Genomic DNA, 21,813 nt, shown 5'->3' with positions numbered 1-21,813 from the left:
CGGCAAGACCAGGCCACACAAAACTGCAGGGCATGAAGCAGAGCTGCCGTAACTCACAGTGAAATGGAAATTTCCCTACACACGTGCAGAGAAGTGAGAGTCACAGGCACACACACACACACACAGTCTACTGGCTTGATGTTGACAAAGAGGGTATGGTCTACCTGCCTTTTTCCTTTTTTTTTCTTCTTCAGTTGAACTGTTTTTTTTGGCTGTCAAACAGCTTTTTTTTTCAGGAACAATATCCTCCCCAAGTTGCTTGGAAACGACAGAAAAACAGGCTAGGCTACAACAATCCTGAGGGGTATGGTTAACATACGTAACTGTGCATAAACAATGATACCTGATATTCCTTACTTCAAGCCTTGCTCCTCCTTCAGAGTCAAATATGGGTGTGAAACCATACTTACAAGTCACACGTGGTCACTGTAGAAAATCTTTACAGCTGTCCTTACCATGCTGCCTGGCAGATGTGTCCTGCTTTTTCTTGACCAGACAGAAGGTCATTCCTTTATTCCTTGTGTAGCAACTGTTCCTCCCAAGACATCACTGCATAAGAGTAGTATTGTACAAGATTACAATACACAAACTAAAAAATCCATATAAGCAGAATCAGAGAAAAAAAAAACAGTGACCAGGGAAGCACAGGTAAGAATAATATTCTTCATTGGCAAATGTGGTATTTTTGGAAAATTATACTTTCAGCAAATGAACTTCAGGGTTAAAAATTTGATAATTAAGAGCCTTCTGTTGCTATGCTCATATCAAAATTGAATGCCAGTTCATTCCCAGGGAGCCAGCAGTGCTGTTCAACCGTAGAACGGTCTGTCACATGCTCAGGTACGTTATATACAGTTGCCTCCATCTATAGTCTTGTAATATAGTTCAGTGCCTATAAGAAATAGAGGCACTGAACCATATATCATGTAACTAGAAAGGGTGCCATCTTATATTAAAAGCCCTTTGTCCAATTCCGGTCATGTAAAAAGTTTTACATATTCCCATTCCAATTTCAGAATTGAGTTGGAATGGAGAAACTCCTTTTGGGAGTGATCCTAATTCCGAAAATAGAGGCTAAGTGGCTGCTCTCATAAATTAGGATCCTTCCTCAATGGAAATTCATAGGAAGTGTGGAGCATATCCAATTATATCATTTTGGTGGAGGCAGCTGTCTACCTGGACTAGCAACTGCCACAACATCTTCCCTTAAAGTCTGTGGAGCAAAGGAGGGGAAGGAGAACATCATAATTCGAAATCTTTACCATTCCACTGAAGTCTGCAGATACCTAAAACTGAAATAATCAGGAGGATGGCTTTTAGAGTTGTCTTCCCAATATTCTGGCTTTAGCGAATGCTTGTGGCATCAGTCATCGATTTTCAGAAAATCAAGAAATTAATGGAATAACAAACTTTGTTAAATGGTTTCCTCATGTTGGCAAAGACTGGCTACAGTATATTGATTAATAAGAAACAATAGGTTTATTCCACAATGAAAAGAGAAGAAAGAAGACACAACGTTTCAGCTGTGTCTTCTTTCTTTTTTCAGCGTGGAACAAACCTATTATTTGTTCCTTTGCAGCCTATGCATGCTGACGCAGCTACACATCTGAACTATATTGATTGATGTCTATTCATATTGGTCCTAACAATCAGAGGCAAGCCACGAATAGATAAGAACCCGCAGAGAAACAAGCTCTCCCAATGCGTTTGCTAGGCTTTTTCAAAAATTTTGTTTCCATTTGTGCACAGATAAACTAAATGCAGAGTTTCCAATGAATTAAACTATTTACCAAACATTACCTTTGGAAACCTCTGAGTTTTCTTGGCAGAATAATACCAGAGGTAGTGGGGAATTGACTGGCTTTGACCTGAGCTCTTCCAGCAAAACAGTGACTCCTGCAAATCCCCAGCTGCCAGCTGTGTGGGCTCATAGTGATGCCACGTGTGGCCATTGTAATGTGCCGAAAGATGGATGATGCTGATGGACGCAGGGGCAGTTTGGAGGAGTCTGTCGGTCTCTCTTCATTCTCCCCATGCAGGTACAGGCATCCTCAGTGAGAGCTGACTCTGAGGCCTACAGAAAGAACTGGCAGATCAAGAATGGGTGTGTAGAGAATAATAAAAACAAAGTACTGCTTGAAAAGAAGGTTTTGTACTATGTTTGCTCAAGATGTGGCATTTGTCAAAGACCATACATTAAGCATATTAAGATCACAAGAAACCATCCTTACATCCCTCTTTTCATATGTGCATGCTCATAAGAATGACATTTCTGCACGTAATGTTCACACCTTCTATACAAAGGACTACTGAGAACCAAAAATGGATAATGATATACTGTATGGGAGAAACATCTCTCTTCAAGAACATTACTTACTGGTTACTGTAAGTTACTTACTGGTTTTAAAATAATGCTAAGTTATCTAATTGCGTGTTAGCTTTTAACTCCTGCAAGGATTTTTAAAAAATATATTTCACTCCTCACAGTGAGATTGAAGATGAGGCTTGATGACTGTGGAAACTTCAGCAATCACTGTAATGCCATGGAAACCTTTATGGAGACACCTAGTGACTGTAGAGCAGTATAACAGGGGATTATGGAGCCGGATGCAATCAATTTCCATTACAGCAGAAGATTGTCACTTTCAAGTTGAGAAAATCCTTAATCTATTTAATAAAAAAGGACTAATTAAAGTTAGAGAAATAGTACACATCCTTCTCTCTCCCACTGGAAATTAAATGTCACTATCATATTCTGAATAGGGTGATATTTTCAAATTAAATCATCATTCTAAGATATAAAGAGGTCAGGAACAGATGTTTTCATAAAGCTAAAGAAGAGATTTGGGAAACGATATGTTCAGAAGTTGGAATCCTTGAACCCAGACAAACAACTCTTATTGTAGATGGTTTTATAGAATGAAAATAAGACATTGTTATCATTAAGAGTGGGAGTTTTGTTGCAGCTATGGAAGAAAGTTGTATTCATTGTACTGATACTGGACTTCTATTTCAAGGAGCATTCCCAACATCTGTGGCAGGGCATGCCTTAACGACCACTGTCACCTGACCTGAATATGTGTTTTATTTTTACTTGGGAGGGGGGGAACCCAAATGACTTCAGGTTAAACCTGCAGACTTCTGAGGATTTTAATGCAGCAATTGAACAAGAAGTTCATCCAACACACTTGAGAGAATCCCATTACACATCGAGATTATGTGGAAAAATGGTAAACATTTTCAGTGGCTGAAGCCTATTTAAATTTCAAACGTGTGTGCTTAAGTTATTAAAATGTTACAAGGATCTGGAAAACAAAAGACTCCCTGTTTTTGTAGACCAACACTGTACGGTTCTCAGGTACAACAAAAATCATGGGAGATTCCTACAAATATAGAAAAGGAAACCCATAAGCTTTTAAGACAATTCCGGAACAAAACCACTGCAGGTTAAGCAGTATAAAAAGTAGGTTGCTTTTATTAGGAGCTGGGAAACCAACAATTCTCATCATCATCACAATAAAGTCCACAGTATGGCCATACCCATCCCCTTGCCCCCCCATGACATGCACAACAGTTCAAAGGTCAAGTTCGCTTCTGATGCTGTTGACAAAAGGCTTGCACCCTTTACAACAGGACTCACAATTTGCACAACAACATTTCCAGCACACATGTATGTTAACTTTTCTTTTTTTTTAAACTGAACACTACAGCGTTTTCTTAAAAAAAATCTTTCCCATTACAACACACAATGTGTACTATACTCTCCTTTAAAAGCTTTATAAAACTGACCCCCCCACGTCTCTGGTCTCACCCCCCACCCACACCCCTTTATCTCCCTTCTGCCAACACCACCCCAAAAAAATATTTTTTCAGTACATCTGTAGTTCTGTTTTTCTTGGGCAAGGTAAGAGATGTCCCATGAATTAAGATAGCTGCTACACAAAAGAATAAGCACACACATCAACGCACAATATAGGGCATAGATGTTTTTACACTGTAATGTTTTTTTCTTCCATTTGTCAAGCTTGGACATAATCAAAAGCTTTACGACACCTGTGTCCCCATCCACCCTCACAACTTGACAAATATTCTAATTGCTGCTTTCCTTTACACACAACTAATGATTTGATTGAAGTAAAAATATCTCAAATGTTTTAAAGCACCTACTGCATAAGATTAAGCCCCCCCTCCCCCACCCACCAGAAACTGCAATATTTCCACAAGGGGTAACAGAATATTATAGCGAATTCAGCTTGCAGCAACTCAGTTTCTCAGGAAGTTATCATTAATCTCGCCTCCGTTTCAAACTCTTGCTGGTTCTCCAGGAAACACAATGTATCCACTTTGCTAGTTATCTCCTGTACGCTTAGTGCAGTTATCACTCACAGCATGTAGTTTTAGGCTCAGAAGACGAGGCCGACCATTTAAAAAAACAATGGTTCTGCTCGTGAAAGTTTTTAGCTCTACAACACAGAAGAGCAAGAACTTTACAGTTTCCTCCTAGCATTAAAAATAGGCACCACAGATTAAAACATTACAATAAAATAGCTTACATTCTGGTCTCATAAACAGAGCTATGCATGTGACTTGTCCCAGTTTCTTAGCATCTAATACAGGTACGCTCTCAGCCACGGCTTCAGTACAGAAAGACTTCTGTCTCCATTTGCAGGAAGCCACAAGACTGGTTAGCAATGTGGAAAAAAAGCATTTTACAATATTTCTGTGATAGTAAGAAGGGGAAAAGGTGACAAAAAGCATTTAGACCTGGCTTCACAGTCCAAAACCTGCAAAAGAGTAGCTTGACTTACTAAACAGATTTTCTGCACAAATCTCCAGAGCATAAGCAATACAAAAACTGAAAAAACAAGATGTAACAACTCGCGCACGACTACCGACAGCTAGGAGCTGCAGCAGTGTCCCCTACAGAAAACCCAGGTAGGACTTTATTTTTAATTAATCACTCGTACACAATTGCAAATAATTATGTTTTTAAAGTCTAAACTTGGTGGTCGTCACTTCACTCCCTCCCTAGCATAAAGGAACACCCCACAGCTAAAAATGAGAAACTCTACATTATTAAAGCATTACAAAAAATAAACCCCCTTGATATGATACTTGGTGGTCACTTTAACACATGCAATTTAGAAAAGGGGGCACATTCTCATTCCCATCTCAAAATGGGACTCAAGACGCCAGGTGGGTCTGTACCCTTTTCAAAGGTTCAATTCTCCCCTCCGGACCCACTGAGCCCCTCTGAGACCGTTCACTCTATTTTAGCATGAAACTTCATGGACAGCTATTCACACAATATGTCACACTGCTGCCTTCCTTCGAGTCAATACCGTGAAGAAATGCCACTCTAACAACTTAAAGCTTGATTCCATGAATCAATATGTGACTGAAAACTGACAGCAGAACAAACACAATGCAGGGGTCAATCGTCTTTGGCGAAACCCCCCTTAGTAGGCAACACCTTTCCTTAAATGCAGAGGTACAAAGCAAAACTGGAACCACATAAACAGCTTCTCATCATCTTAAAGAAACCAAGTGCCAATTAAGTGGACTTCCTGTAGGACAGAGTAGGAAAACTAGCATCGTAAACCTGATGTTTTAATTTTAGATCTAGCTATTGGCCCATCCTTCCTGCCTCTTGACCCAGCTGTGACCCTGAAGGATCATCATTACTATCCTGGACACCCTGGAGCTGCCTTCCCTCAGATTCTCCCCTTTTAGAGGAGTAATAAAACAATATGGGGAAAAAAGGCATTAATGAACTACAACGAAATGATACAATACAGGTGTCTTCACATTAATTCATTTAGTAAAATAAGAGATTGTAGGACACCAGATGCCAAGATAAAGGTTTAAAGAACCAAGTCCACATTCTAAAGGCTCTTGGAAACAAAGTCAATTACTACTCTCTGAAGTTGGTGGTGAGCAGAAAACATTTTGCAAACACTCCTGTGTACACTAATCCATCATGAAGTATGAGAGGCCAGTGTTAGGCAGTCTGCACATTTGACTTGATTTGAACTGATCAATAGGAATTTAAATTTTCCAGTAAAATGTATTTACACCCAAATAGTGCATTCACATTGATGTGCAATGCTACTGATAAACAGCACTCCCGTTTAACAGTAGTGTTATGAAAATGGACACCAGCCCACTGGAAATGGAACATTTCAAGTCTTAATGTTTTAAGCTGCTCTCAACCAACTCATGCTTTTTTATATTTTTGCGGGCGGAGGGCGGGAAGGGGAATAGGAGGCACAGGTTCTCAGTTCATTTCTGTATAGGACCTACCACACAACACCCAAACCCTTAAATACGCCACAAGTGCCTAGGAACAATCCATTTCCACACTTGGGTTTTTTTCATATATCTTCCTTTCTGGATTTTGAGAAAAGAGATAGATGTGATTTTTTTTTCTTAAAATCAAGATACATTTTTATTTTTTCATAAAAAACAAACATTACAAAAAAAATCGAGAAAGAAAAAAAAAACATTCATTTTTGGACTTTTGTTTTGAAAACCAAACCAAAAAGAATTAAAAAAAAAAGAGAGAGAAAAGGCCTGGCACAAGGGATTGAACTGTCAGACACTTTTATGTCCAGGAAACAAAGGTGTTCTTTTTACCTGTGATAGACTTAAAAAAACCACATCATCTGAACTCAAGCTTAACCTCAGATGTGAGAAAGTTTGGAACATCAATGTGCGTCACTAAAACTAAGCAGCTATTAGAAGATGAGGTGCCGAAGAGAAAACTGTCAGTACCAGCTCAGGCCTGGACAGAACCACCTGTCAATGCTGTATGGCAACACACACCTGTGCCCAGGAAAACGGAACATGAACATACAGGTTTTCAAGATCCTAACACGCAAACATGTTCCTCACGGCAAACTTCCCATTACAAGTTACTTGTGGCAGTTCATCCTTAATGCTTTTTATCTTCATGTTTTAACCTTTTTTAATCCAGTGCAGCTTCACTGCAAAGAATGCACCCCCCCCCCCCACAAAAATAGTGACGTATCCACGCACTTTAAAAAAAATATCTAAACAAACCTATTTGCCCCAAGTAATAAGTGTTTGCACAGAAAACGTTCTAAAATCAAATGTTTTCACCCCCATAAAAACAACATTTGAAAAATAAAAGGTCCAGGTGGGTCAGCAGGCAGACTTGACCATTACTGTATCTTTATGTAAAAAGCAGTTACACTATGAAATCCTCCACAAACAGGCTTCTTACACTGTAAGCAGTGAGATTCCTGCACAGGTTAAGCAGGAGATTTCAATCCAGAGAGGTTCTACTCAACAGGTGTTCTTATCGGAGTAAGATAGTGTTGTACAATGATCTCTAAAAAAAAAACATCTGCAGAAAATACATGTTCTGCCACAGCAAGCTGCTGTCAGGAACCTGCAGTGGGCATCCAAGACAGAACACCTGTTCTCACAGTCAAGGTGCAGCCTGCAGGAGCGTCGGGTGTGCACTTCACTGTGTTCACCTGACCCAGGCTCTGCACTCTGCAGGGTGAAGTCAACATCTGTCAATCAATTTTCCTGCACAACTGTACCATGCAACAGCTTGAATTCCTCCACAATACCTAAGTTGTGGGCAAGGCCTGCAATGGTACTATTCAGCAGGACAGAGGCTGATCAGTCTTGGACTACAGGTTCTTGGCTTGTGTAACATTTCCTTCTTAGAAGCCCTCTTCCTCCTCACAAAGGTTTTAGTGCTTGTGGAGCACAGCTTCACTGCCACTGTGGATGGGGGCTCATTAAAATCAAACAGAAAAAACAGGACTACATTCATCACCTGAATTGGTAAAGATTTGCCCCCTACACTCTCTCACACACACAATCACACACCCATACACACACACACTGTCCTTTGAGATATGGTATTTACAGGCAAAAAAAAAAGCAAGAAAAAATATTAAGAATATTATTGTCCAAACCGTTGAGCCAGGCAGACACAGAAAACTGAAACTGTCTACGATCTAAAAATTAAAGAAAGAAAAACGAGAGAAAGACCCTCCCGTTCCAAGCGGTTAGTCCTCCCCAGAAGGAGCCTCTTCTTCCGATACGTCCTCTTCCTCCTCAGTCGGGTCCTCTGTTTTCTTTGGAGGAGGGGAGTCCTTCTTCTCCAGTTCTTCCTCCTCTTCGGGGGGGCTCTCTGGCTCCTCCTCTTCCTCTTTGTAGGACTTCTCGGAGGCCCTGGCCGCGCTTGGCCGACCTTTGCCCTTGCCCTTCATGGGACTGGGAGTCACTGCGGGAGGGGGATGATGGGAGAACAGGATAAGGAAGCAACGTTAGCCACTAGGAACCCACAAACTGTGCTGTCTGGACATGAGTTTCGACTCCAGGCCAGGCTCCTGGTCACCTAACGACGTTAAACATGTTTAATACCACCGACAAAATACCTCCTTACCCCCCAAAAACTTTACTTCCACAAAACAATGGATACATAACACATAAGTCTTCTAAAAGTCATATGTTTTCTAGTGTTGATCAAGCCTGGATATGTCCCTTTTTATTTGTGAAAAAGCCCTCAGCTTTTAGGAATGTAGTTCACTAAGCACTTTTGTAATCAATTAAACACTGAGCTAAAGGCATCAGGAGACCCAGGTACCTCACCTGTGGCCTTTAGTCTAGGTTTGGGAGACTTCTTTTCCTTCCTGTCGGGCTTGGTCCTCTTCACCACTTTCTTGCTCTTCTTTCTCGAGTGTCCGTAGTCGCTGTCGTCGTCGTCATCAACCATGAAATCCTCGTCGCTGCCTGACTCCTCTATGGACAGAAAGAGAGGAGGAGGACTGAGCGAGAGGACAGAGGAGGGCACGTCACGAGGAGACGTCTTCATCTCAGCGCAGAGGAACTACCAGGCCTCTGGCCTGCTGTTAAACTCCCCGGATTAACCCTCACCTTCCACAACAGAAGACGGGAGTGCAAGAGAGACAACAGCTACATTTGGCCAAATTGTTACACTTTTTATGTTTGCCCAGCCTTCTCCAAATCTTACTGTCCAGGAAGGCCTGATCATCCTCGTCCTTCTCCTCATCCTCGCTGCCCCCGTCGTCCAGCAACATCTCCCTCTGCTTGGACACGGCCTTGGAGGCGGCCTGGCGCTGCTGCCGCACCTTCTTGCTCACCTCTTGGTCATCGTCGCTGTCATCTGGAGGGGTCACGGGACAAACACAGGCAGTTATTTCCCTGAGCTCAAGGGATTCTGGGACACAACCTCCAAGCTTTAGGCTACAAGCTACTGACTTTGCATTCATTTCTACAGTTCAGTGGCTCCAGCCCATGTAATGCTTGGGCATATTTGTATTTCACAAAAGTTAAAGAATTCAGTTCCTATTGTTTTTCTGAGATGTTGTGCAAAGATTAAACTAAAGCACACCGTAAACGTGCACAGAACCCTTATAAATTACACAGTAATTCAGGAAAAGGCTCTCTCACCAGGATGTCTCCAATTCAAGCTCCAGCTCTGCCACTGACTCACTGTGCGTTACCATCGTTACCAGCAGCATGTTACTATATTCCAGCGCTTCATCCTTCCGATGAAGCAGAAATACTGCAGTTCTGAGATTAAGAATCTACAGCTGGATTTCATTTATAATTAGCTCTATGTTGGCCACTAGGACTAAATACGCCTAATGAATGAGAAGAGCTCTCCACCTGAACACCTGGTCCACCTGAACACTGTCCACACTATATTGGAATTGATTTTGCAGCAGAGCTAGACAGGGCCCCACTCCCACTTGTCATGGAATGGGCAATTCAGCTAGCCCACTCAACACAGAGCATGCAAACTCCACACAGAAGGTACTCCAGCCCAGAAGCTGAAAAGGAAATCCTAGACTGCAACCCATCTGCCCCAGAGCTTAATTACTTTCACCTCAATTCAACTAACAAGACACAGACACCTATAACGACTTAGAAATAACACCCATTCTCAAGAGGATGTTGGCTGTACCTGCTGGTCTTTTCCGTGACTTGGGTGTCCGCTTGGCTGGCCTCTCCACTTTAGGCTTCTTTCCCTTTTTGCCCTTTTTAGACCCGTCATAATCACTGTCTCCCCCCTCTTCCTCCTCCTCCTCTCCTTCAAAGTCATTGTCGTCCTCGCTGCCAAAATCATCTGTGTGGGGAAGAAAAAAAAAAGGTTTGCAGCATTTTCTGACAACATTTTGCTTGCACATTTAGACAGATTTTTCAAAATGGAAGAATAAGGGGAAGGTGAGAAACACTGCCTTCGCTGCTGGAGGAAGTGAAATTCCCAAGTGGCCTCTGCTGCACTGTTCAAATGTTAAACATCAGACCCGTTTTCATACTGTCTAGAACAGTCCTTTTAACTTGACAATTCCCATGCAAATCAAGGTACAGCACCCAGAACTGAGTATACACTGTGTGCTACCACTTTTAATTTCCGTTGACTTCATGCTGTCTGACCTTACCTGCCGAGTCATCTTTGGACTTCGCTTTGTCGTCTGAATCCTCACTGAAAAAGGTAAAAATACATTAATTTGGGTTGCCGGAGGACAGGTGGGTACTTTGTTTCATGGTGTACAGACCCCCTGGGCCTCCCCCAGAACACCTCCCCGTCTCATACGCAAGATGCCGGGCAACAACGAGGCCCGTTTCTGGGCCGCAGAAAGGCAGGCGGCCCTCGTGTTCAAGACCGGAAGGACAGGGAGGAGTATCACCTGTCTTCCTGCGAGTTCTTCCCCGGCCTCTTCTTCGGCTTCACTTCCCGAGAAGACGCACGGATCTTCTTGCTGGGAGGCCCAGAGTCCCTCCCATACTCTTCATCTGTGGGGACAACAAAGGAAAGGAAATCGGATAAGCCTGTATTCACAGTCGGGTCCTAGCCCTTCAGGGGGGGGATTACAACAACAACAAGAATGGAAAATGAAGGGCCATGAAAGTGAAAGGCAGAGACAGACTCAATTCAACTGGGAATCCTGCACCTGTCTTTTATAGCATCTTTGAATTCACTGGGAATCCGGGGGCTGGACACCCTCAGGATTTACAAAGCCATGAACACTGAACAGGTTTACATTCTGGCCCCAGAATCACATCAGATTGGAGCCCATTTTTCCCCAGAAGGTTCACAGAGGATCTGCCCTGACTCTGTGAGCCACCTATCTCAGTACAGGGCTGGAGCTGTCAAAAGAACGGTTACAAACGAGAGGCGGCACTTTGGCCCAAGCCCCTGTGATAGGAGCTCAGTGATCAAAGGAACTCGTTCAGGGTATTGGAAAGAAACCAGCGCAGCGGTAACAGCGTGCGCGAAGCAGCTTGATGCAGACTCTCACAACTCCAAAGCTCCAAACTCGATTAACACTTAAAACTACCCTGAATAAAACACAATCATAGTTCAGGGAGGCCAGGATCTCAGAAGAAGGCATGGAGGATCATCTGTGAAAAAAGGGCTTTCAAGATGGAACAGGATTAGGACTCTCCATTACAGCAAAATAAACAACCATTCGGGATAACTGTTAGACCCGCGATCTAGTAATATACTAATAAAATTTTCATTGTTTGATTGAAGGGATATGATCAGTACCGCATTGTGCATGTTTGATGTACTTAGCTTTTAAGGGCAATTTTAAGGCTTCTGTCCATCTGGCATAATAATTGCAGGCAATTATAATGGCTGATGGTTAACCTAAAACACAACTTATTGTACTGCGTGTGTGTAATTCATAACCACAAGAGGCCAGACCCACTAGACTTCCAGCACAGTACAAAGGTGGTTCATATCCTTGAAATGTAAGCAGCTAAAATGCATTCCAGCTGCTAACACTACATCATAAACCAAAAAGAAAAAAGAATGTGCTACATTTCCCTATTATAATCCCTCCCCCCCCAACAGAAATATCCTGCCTGCAAAGCAGCATACACAGATAAAATGGCTTTCTTTATAGCCATATAAAACCAAACTGCTTTTTCTCTGGTTTCTCAGAGCCTTAATAAAGTACAGGTCTGCAGTCTGTCCAAAACTCTGCAGTCACTGCGGCTCTGCTAAGCAGTGCAAGATGGGATTGCAAGGGGCTAATTAAGAGGACCTAGTGAAAAATGCCAAAAATAAAGGGATAGGTAACCTGAAGCCTGTAATGCTAACAATTATGTACAAACCAAGTTTCAGACAAATGGTCAGTTGTGCCGACACATTCTTGTAAAACTATTAACAACCCGACAAAGCTGGGGATTAAGCCGCCAGCTAAAAAATCAGAGATGAGAAGTTACTTGTGATTCCTTGGAAAATGGAACAATCCTGCTAAGCATATCATTGTGCAGAGTCGAAAAGAGCTAAATCGGCACAAAACTCAAAGCACGGAACTTCCCGAAGTAAACCTCAGTGGCCGTTAAGGAGGTGTGCCCGTCTGCCGTTTAGTTGCTTTGCTGCAGGCATGTTCTCTCTATATCCTGTCCACATGAAAGGGACTCTGTCAAAAAACAATTTATCCATAATGCAGTCACTTCAAAGACAGAATTCAGCTGCGGGGTTGACACACCTGAGCAGCTCTGGTCCATGAAGGCTGAAACCCAGCAGACGTCATGGTTTAATACTGGGTGACTGAGCAACGGTAGGGGTGGGCAATATGGCCAAAAACATTATCACGATAAAAATGTTCATATCAGTCGATATCGATAATTATCACGATCATTATTTCTTTCAAGTTTAAAGGCAGATTTTTTCTCCTGAGTGAAAGTTGAAGAAACCAGACAGTTAATTGGTAAATTAAACAACTCTTTATTTTAAGAACACAACAAACACTTGCCAAACAGCAGAAACATTAAACAAATCTGAGGTAGAGAGTATGCAAGTCTTTTTTATGTCAAGATACGCATGAGAATATGCAATAGAAAAATTAAATACTGCAGTCACACATAGAAGATGGCTCAGACAGACTACAAAGTTTAAAGTGCTCTGTTTTATGTCTGATCGTAAAAAGCCAAAATATCTCCAAATTACCGAAGTGGAATGACCTTTTCTGTTGACGATGTCATCGTCCTCCGAGCTGGTCGTTGGCAGCACTACATTGCTTCAGTGTTGCTCATTTCTCCACTCTAACTACAATCCTGTCAGCCACCACCGTGTGGGTAAACAACACCACGTTAGCTGCCTGCAACACGCACGCGCTCTCGCGCAGTATTTTGTGCGCATGCGCATACCATGCGCAAAGCATAAACATACATATCGAACTTTTGTTAAAATTATAGCGAAGAAAATTATATAGCGATAATTATCGTTAGCGAATTATCGCCCAGCACTAAGCAACGGTCCTCCTACTTTATCACTTAGTTCACCGCAGACTAAAACCCGAGGTTCAATGAAAACCAGAAACCCTTTGGCCCCCTGAATGCTGGAAGTGGCTCTCATGGGTCTTGCTTCCACACTATTGCTATGAATTATGGGAATGTGAACTAGCTCTCACCAGAAAGCAGAATCGTATACGTCTCCCCCACCTTTCACAATCTTGACCAAAAGCCCAAAAGGAATTTCAGACCGAGTTCTCACCTGCATCATCAGACTCCTGGAACTGTGAGTAATCCACTACCTTCCTGTTCCTGTAAGAAAAAAAAAAGATACATAAACAGGGTGGTACACACCTGGGAGGAGGGATGAAGGCATTAAAATACACTCTCTGATCTAATAACATGCTTGTGCTCCAGCTGAGCTTTTCCAACGGATCCAAAAGCAATGAAGCAGGATGTCACAGAGACTCAACCCCACCAGCAGTCCTTGGCCTGGTTTTTCAGACTTCATGCACTTTCAGAACTACAATAATTCCTTGCATGTGTATAGCTCTTTTACACTGAGGAACAAGCCCACTTCTGCTCCTGCCAGGTTGACGTATTGCAGCCGCTCTGTACCAGCAGCCCCGCCGCACAGCAGCGCAGGTAGGGAAGGTATCTTCACCAACTTGATCGGGGGAGATCACATTCTGCAATCCCAGGATGGAATGTAACCAAGAAACATACACTAGCATTAACACATCATCACGAAAAGTGTCAAGGAGTCTTTAACGATGAAGCAGTCAGGTCCTGAATTTAATGTGTCGTCTAAAGGACATAACCTCCTAAAGCCTGCTGTGTCCGGTCACCATACTGCAGAACCGGGTGGAAATCCTGGTCCAGAGGGAATAGCACCACCTAGTGATCCATGAACACTGATTTACAAAGACTCACAAATATTTTTGTCTGTGTTTAAAATCAAAAGCACCAAACCAATTTTGCTCCGTGATCACCAAGAAGAACAAATCCATTTTGCATGTGAGCATCTGCTCTCAGACAGCTGTTTGCATCTGCTCTCTTGCCTAGCACTGTGCTGCATGGATGTTGCTCACTGAAATGAGGCAGGGCTCCTTACCTGCAGCCATAGGTTACTTTAGCGGGTCTCACCAATAACTTCATTGATTTAAGCTGCTCCTTGATAAATGAAAGTCCAAAAAAAAAACAGAAGAGAAGGCAGGGAGAGAAAAGTTCACATCGTCCTCAGTTAGTGCGGAGCCCTGCTTCAGTGGCAGAGTACTTGTACTCTTGAATTCACATCTGCAGCTGTAGCCAACTAAAGAGGGGGAGGGAAATTTAAACTTTTGTGAATCAAGTGAAGGGTTCACAGTATTCCAGCATGTAAACAGTGCTTGCAATGTTGGCTGAAAGGTATCCATTTCACTTGCAAACTGAAAGAGACCATTTTCGGCGAGCATGTTGCTTTTTTGAATGAAAGGACCCGTTTCTTTGGATCATTTGTCGACTTGAGACATTTTTTCTCTTTAACACACCCGCTTAACTAGCAAACGGGTTTGATGGGCCAAATGGCCTCTTCTTGTTTGGAACTGCTCTTATGTTCTTATTCTGGCTAATGACCAGCCTCCAGACCGCATTATAACAGCTAGATTTCTCCTCATTATCCGAAAGAATATATATTGGTTAAAAACACATTTGTCTTTATATTATGCTTCTGCATTTCACAACTTTAAATACAACTGCTTAAAAACAGACTTATCAGGGCTCCAGAGAGGCCCATCTGATCCAGGTGCAGGCTGGGTTTGACGATCAAACATGTCGCAGGTTTGTGACTGGGATTCCCCTCAAGGCAATGGCTCACTCCTGGCTCGGTTACGCCAGGGGGCAGATGAGCATGAGTTGTTTTGGATCGTTTAGTCCCTCTTCTCCCAGCGGAACAGGACATCTGTAATGAGCCAGGTGTGTGAAATGACATCTGCAAGGGACACACCCCTCCTCCATTCAGCACTGAAGCTCCTGCAGGCTGAGTGGCTTGATGGACACGAGAGAACACGGCCACTTCACATTGTGTGACCCTGTAGCAAACAGAGTTGACAAACATCACTGGGCTCCCTGACTTCAAGGTGCCCCACAGACAGAGGGGGAGATGGCACCAAACGCAGAGCATTTTCAATGTGTTACACAGAGTGGACATCATATACAGGTGGAAAAACACTGTTTAGCTTCAGAAGTCATGGATTAAATCCAACACCCTCTCAGCAAGAGGAATCACTCTGGAGTAGCTGAACTTCCCTGTTGTGGGACCAAAACCAACAAACTGAATGAATGATGCTCATCAGTTTACATGAGCTACAAGAAAAAAAATTCCTTTTCCATGCTTTTTGCAAGAGGAAGGGAGGGCATGCCTGACTTTCATTAATGTGCAAATCTTCAGACTTTTTCCTGGCCTAACTACCTTTCCTAAAGTTGTGCAGAAAATATACACAAATCCATTTACACTCAGCAGCTTCCTGTAAAACCCTTTCCACTTCTGACAGAATCTTCCCTACCAGAAAAGGTGTAACAGCAATGCTGAAAAGAAGCCTTCATTTTAACAAGATAAGAAAGGTTACATAAGAGAGTGGACTGATTGGCCACGTTCGTTTGTTTGGTAGTTAGCAGGGAATTGATCATCCAGTCTTTTCTTGAAAGAAACCAGGGTACTTGCTTTTCCTAAAAGGCTGGGTAGCTTGTTCCATACTCCCACAACCCTTTGTGTAAAGAAATTTTCAGTTTTTTTTAATGCACTTTCACATACTTTTCACATAGTCCGCTGGGTTGACTTTGGCAATGCCTTTGAGGATTCTGAACACTTGTATCAGATTCCCTCAGGCTTCTCTGTTCAAGACTAAAAAAAGGTTTGATTCATTCCATCTGTCAGTGTAGAGGACATTGTTTTAAACCTCAGAATGTATCTGGTTGCTCTTCTCTGGACTGCTTCCAGAGCAGAAATACATTGTATATAATGTTTACTGTTCTATTACTTTTCTTATAAACTAAAATGTTATTTTACTTATTAGCTATCATACATAATCAAGAGACTGCTTATGAATGACACTGCACTATCAGCTTCTTCATAAGAACACCCCAGAGCAGAGAAACACCCTCACCACAGACAGTTCAAATATATACCCATGTAAAACCAAATGCGTATTGCTTGAGAACCTGTGTGCAAAGATTGCTCATTTACAAATGCTGCAAAACAACAGCTGATCTAAGACTGGGGCTCCTAAGACTCAACAGGACTGTTCAGCCCAGCTCACACTGGAGTCTGCACAGCAGGCTCTTCTCTCCAATGAGAGAGTCCAGCCCTGGACGGCTGGTTTCACAAGGGCCACGTTAAGGATGTGGCAAGTCAACCCAAAAGGAAAGAAGACAGAAGTGGAACAGTGATACAGTGGAGACCGCGGTGTGGCGAGTGGTCAGTAACTGGAGGGACAAGGCACACCAACCTACCGACCCCCTCCTCCCCCTCCCACTCAGGAGCATATAGCACTGATCTGACATAATTCTGTCTAGAAAAACAATCGATTCAGAAGCTTTATATGGTATGAAACATCCAATAATAAGTAAAATGAACACAAAAAAGGAAAATACACATTTGCTCAAATATTCCAAGGAAAGGGCTTAGAGGTGCCCGAGTATGATAAATAATGGATCCTGAATTTAACAAAAAGGAGAGATTACATTTTTAATACAGACAATACCTATTATTGTAAATAAGCTTAGAGTTTAAATTTCAGATCTTGCTTTCACAGCCGGTGAATTGTAGTAATACATTACTTAACCGCAAGCAGGTAAACATGCTAAAATCACAGAACAAGTTACATTCTTGATGCTTTGTTTGTCTGTGAAACTACTATATAACATGTGTACAATCTACAATCATGCAAGACTCCATGGATAACAGAACCAATAGTCCAATTAAATTTGTAATTGTGATTTCTTACTTGCCTTAAGAGATGCTTTTACTTAATGAAAACAAGTTGGCTTTTAAACTCTAGGCACTACAAAAAACAAACCTTTTTTCCCCCCACCAATATGTCTCATAAATAATTCATGTCAACAGACCTGAAACTTCTTTAAGCTGCTTCACAAGCCTTTTAGGAGGCTTCTTTTGTTCATTGATGAAGTAGCTGAGATAACATTTTTATTTCCAGTATTAATCAGGTCTCACAGGATCCAATGAAATGTAAATCGTATGTACTTAAAATGATATATATATATAACTGAACACGACTGTGTGCCAGTGAACAAAAAGCAGTAGGGAGCTACCTGATTGCTGCTTAATTCCATGGAATCCCACAACCATGTATTAATGGCTCATAAATGTTCAACAAATATCATTGTTCATACATTGTAAAATAAGTTCATAAAAGCAAACACCCAATAAAACTGAATTTATGTTCACTGCTGCTGAGGCTACTTTGACTCAGACTGGATCAGTGACAAACCTACAGCTTACTGCCCGAGCCATGACCACTACACCTCCCTGGACAATGTTGACAGAAACCCTTTGACCTAACTGCTCTTTACGACCTCTTCCCCCTTACGGACGGCGGGGTATCCTGAATTAAGAACCTGGCAAGTTGCTCAAACCGATTTTGTTCTGCGGCACGAGACTGGATGTGTGCTGCACACACCGATTTATTTCATCACCAGGCGAAAAGCAAAAGGACTCCATTTAAATTGTTTGGACACGTTAATCACACTTAAATTGCACTGCATTCATTAAGCAACAAAAGCTGTGATGATTCTTCGGGAACTACAGAGAAATGAAGGAGCACTCCAATAGGGCAAGCTTTTCCGCGCTGAAGCCATTTCAGGCAAATCCCAAACACCGGTGACATGCTGGAGGTATGAACTTGGAAATTAAATCAGGTTATCTTTTGAAGACTTCAGTTAAGATTTGCCTTCCCCGTGGAATTCACCCTGTCGCTGATAATGCTTCTTAATACTATCACACAAGGTTTGCTTAAATATTCCTTAATCGATAGATTAAAAAAAAAACATTCTGGATAGTACAGGTTTCTAAGGTCTGGGCTTAATTGGCTCCGGTATCAGCCGTGCTCAGGGGATTGCTAGGCAGAATCGCTCTTTCAGCTGGTAAATTACAGAAAAATCAATCACATGGAACTAGGTCACTTCACTGGCCCACAGGGACCAACCAATGAGCTCTCACCCTAGCACAGACAGGCAGAGGCTGCCCAAGGTGAGCACAACCTCGGTTTAATGAAGTATTATCATTTCTGGTTTAAGGTAGATCTACAAGCATCACGAGAAGGCTTTATCTTCAAGTAATAGAAAGAAACAAGCCCTGGGTTCTTGTGTCAGTATCAGCATAAGCACAACAGACTCAATTTACCAATCTAATTTCAAATGCAACCATGTCAGTACAGACTGCAATATTCAACACTCCTCCGTTTTATGGTATTATAATCATTACGTGCGTTTACATGTGGGTCTCGTTTTTTCCAGAATTTTCTGCAGTGATTTTTTTCCCCCGAAACTGCAGGCTCGGGACCGTATACAAATCTAAATGCAAGAATACAGGGCGATAAAGCCCCATGACGTAATCGCGACTCCAGGTGACATCACTCGAGTTGGGCCCATTAATCGGATACGGACCCTTTAAGTGGGAAGGGCCTCATACGCGTTTTAGATCAAGATGGAAAGTGAAATGGGTGCAATTGTAACCTTACTCGGTTACGGAATATGTTTTGCACAGCTAAACACTACATTTCTAAGGCAACTGCAGCATGACTAAAGGGTATATATACAGTATCTGGGCTAGGGAGAGGTGAATGTCTGCCTTAGGCTGAATTAAGGTATTTAATATGTTCGTGTGGCACTGCTTACGTGTCAAAGATAAGTTAAAATTAAATACGTGTAGGCTAAAAAAATGTTTCTCTGTCTCGCTGGTGGTTCGCATTGTTCGATGGCGCAAAGAAAAAAAAAACCGAGTTGCGCGACAGAGCGCCACGTGATTTACAGTGTAGCCACGCTCCATTAGTGTCGGGCCCCGTTGTCCACACACGCGCCGCACGCGGACACCGTTCTCAGACCGCGCCGCTCGCCCCGCGCCTCAAGTGCCTCGGGGGCAGGCTCGCGGCGAAACAAAGGGACCCGGTTTCAGCGACCGCGACTCTCGTCCACCTGCGTGGAAAGAGCTCTGCGTCTCTCCAGACGAGACGCGCAGGAACACAACTTCCAGAAGTCGAGCGCAGGAGGAGGTGTGGCGCCCGAGCTACAGACACCCCCCTCCCTCCTCGTGACATCACTCGAATACCTAGTCTTTAATTTACTGCGTTGAAGGCGAAATGGGGAGTCCAGTTTGTGTAACGTTACGTTGTTTTTTCAAGTCTCGCTCCCAACCCCCCCTCCCCTCCCCAGCAGCGATTTTTTCTTTAAAAATGCGCACCAACGTCCGTTATAAAACAACGCAGTATAAAAAAAAAGTTCGCGCTGTGTTTTAACTGGTGTGCAAGCTGGAGTCGACCAAGATCTTCACATCAATGAGCCAATGACGGTAACATCCAGGGACTGGGATTTTACTGCCGTTTCTGTCTCTGCTCAGGATGAATGGGTAGCCATATTTCCAGTTTTACTAGCCACAGCACACATACACAAACGAGTTTGGTTATTTTTTTAAAGCGTTGTATATAAACGCTGCATTGAAAGGAGATTAGCAGCGGGGAAACTTAAGAATGGATGTAAACCCGAAGTGCGCGCAAAAAGACAGGACACGTTAACGTAACAACGCACTGCAAGGCTTAGTGTTACCAAAGGGGAGCATTAGAAAAAGACAATATAAGAAACTACAACCCTTTTAACTTAAACACACACAAGATAGTCAAAGAGAACCTACAATATCAATGCTAGCGTGCGTTTAGCTCACAGCGTGCATGCACTCTCACCGTAAACGAAGAGCATTGAAAACAAACATACCTCACTGGTCTTGACATTTTGCAGAAATACTGTAGAGGTTAAAATATATATTTAAAAGGAAAATCCAAGGGAGATAAAAAAATAAAACCTTTCGGTTTTGCAACTCAAAGCGTGATTAAACACACCGCTTTAGACAGAAACGCAGTTCGGCGCCAAGCACAAAAAACAAAAAATAAACGTGTTTTAAACTGGATTTTTATTTGAATTTTACCCTCAGCTACACAAAATGGTGAATAAAACAAACTGAAACTGCAGCTCCCGCGCAGCCTAACCCTCGCTAGTGGGTGGGGACTTCTTCTACAAGCCCCTCCCCTGCTTGCCTCTAACTGGTGAACCATCCAAATGTCGCGCAGTAATTGGGTGATTCGAATCATCATTCTGCGGTTGATTGGAGAAACATGCTGCTCGTCATAAAGACAACCCAACCCCCCTCCCCCAATCTCCCTCCCCCCACTCGGCTAGGTTGAGGCAGCAACTAGGAAAACAAAACGAGGCCCATAATGGATAGAAAGGCCTGGGCCGCTTGAAAGCTGATGTGTTCTGATGAAGCAAATTAAAGTTCAGAAAAACGGCTTTCCACAGACTGCCCAGTTATGTTAAGTTTTCCTAACAGTGTTACTGCTGAGATGCATCCAAACTCACCTTTGATTTATATGACATGGTGTTCAGAAGGAGTGGTTATTAGGTTTTCATTTTCTTCAGACTTTAAAGTTTAACAAAAAACATTTTTAGTGCCAAGAGGTAGCATATAGAATTTAATGTGGTCTCGGTTCAGGAATGGTGTCCTTGATTATTTGAAACCTTATTTGTGCTGTGTTTTACTCAATAGTGCTCCATCTTATCAACAATAACTTATTTTTTTTTAAAAAGTACAAATCCGAGAGGCAATTGCACTATAAATGCTATTATGGAAATACATAATGAACATAAAGCTACCATGATTCCAGTTTATTGTTTTTCCAATACTATGGCAGTAGTGTAGTTAAAACCTCTGAAATTTCCACATGCCAAACATCTTTGTTCACAACTGTTTGACCATAACTTTTCAGCATGATGGCTGACATTCTCTGCCTTTCATTTTTAAAAGTATCTTCACATATAATCCATTTTAGAACAGTGTTGTCTTTGCATTCGATATATCCGTTCATCCTGTAGGCGGGACAGCGATTCATCAAAGGGCACACACCCAGTCACAGGAACAATTTAGTGATGGTTTTGACAGGCATGAGGAAATCAAGCCATGTTGGATATAGGAAGAAGCAGAGGTTAATTCCACACTTAAAAAGTAGAAAGCAAAAAATATTTTAGCTCTTGGGCGTTCTTCAGGTGATGATTCTTGATATATAACATGTAGAAAGTTAAAATGCGATGTGCTGCACATTGAAGGACAACACTGGAAAGCCACAGACAGGAAAGACGTCATAAAGTGCAATAAAACATACAGCAGTTTACATTTATAGAATATAACGTAGGTGCAGATTGTAAAGGTTTAAGGAGAAATTAGTTGTTTTTCATAAACAAAAACACAAAGATGAGCTGATGCTCAGCCTGGTGTCAACCGATGGGGACCCC

At 42.4% G+C, this 21,813-nt stretch overlaps 1 protein-coding gene across 1 annotated transcript; it reads right to left on the bottom strand.

Moving 5' to 3' along the window:
* Positions 1–3,457: 3,457 nt before the first annotated feature.
* nucks1a (nuclear casein kinase and cyclin-dependent kinase substrate 1a) lies at positions 3,458–20,508 on the bottom strand. The gene is made up of 8 exons (XM_088640344.1): positions 20,242–20,508; positions 13,523–13,572; positions 10,701–10,806; positions 10,452–10,495; positions 9,974–10,135; positions 9,017–9,169; positions 8,635–8,784; positions 3,458–8,266 (listed from the first exon to the last, which is right to left on the bottom strand). Exons 1-8 carry the CDS (start codon positions 20,256–20,258, stop codon positions 8,049–8,051), a joined length of 900 nt encoding a protein of 299 aa, XP_088496470.1. The 5' UTR covers positions 20,259–20,508; the 3' UTR covers positions 3,458–8,048.
* Between the last annotated feature and the right edge of the window lie 1,305 nt (positions 20,509–21,813).

The sequence above is a fragment of the Lepisosteus platostomus genome, chromosome 7 (assembly GCF_059453375.1).
Source record: "Lepisosteus platostomus isolate fLepPlt1 chromosome 7, fLepPlt1.hap1, whole genome shotgun sequence".
Taxonomy (NCBI): Eukaryota; Metazoa; Chordata; class Actinopteri; order Semionotiformes; family Lepisosteidae; genus Lepisosteus; species Lepisosteus platostomus.
This window is presented reverse-complemented; position numbering and strand designations above follow the sequence as displayed.

Coding starts and splice junctions, on each gene's coding strand:
- nucks1a (XM_088640344.1), bottom strand. Junction 10,136..10,451: donor GTCCAAAGATGACTCGGCAG/GTAAGGTCAGAC, acceptor TTCCCCACACAG/ATGATTTTGGCAGCGAGGAC. Junction 8,267..8,634: donor ACCTAGACTAAAGGCCACAG/GTGAGGTACCTG, acceptor CCCCTCCCGCAG/TGACTCCCAGTCCCATGAAG.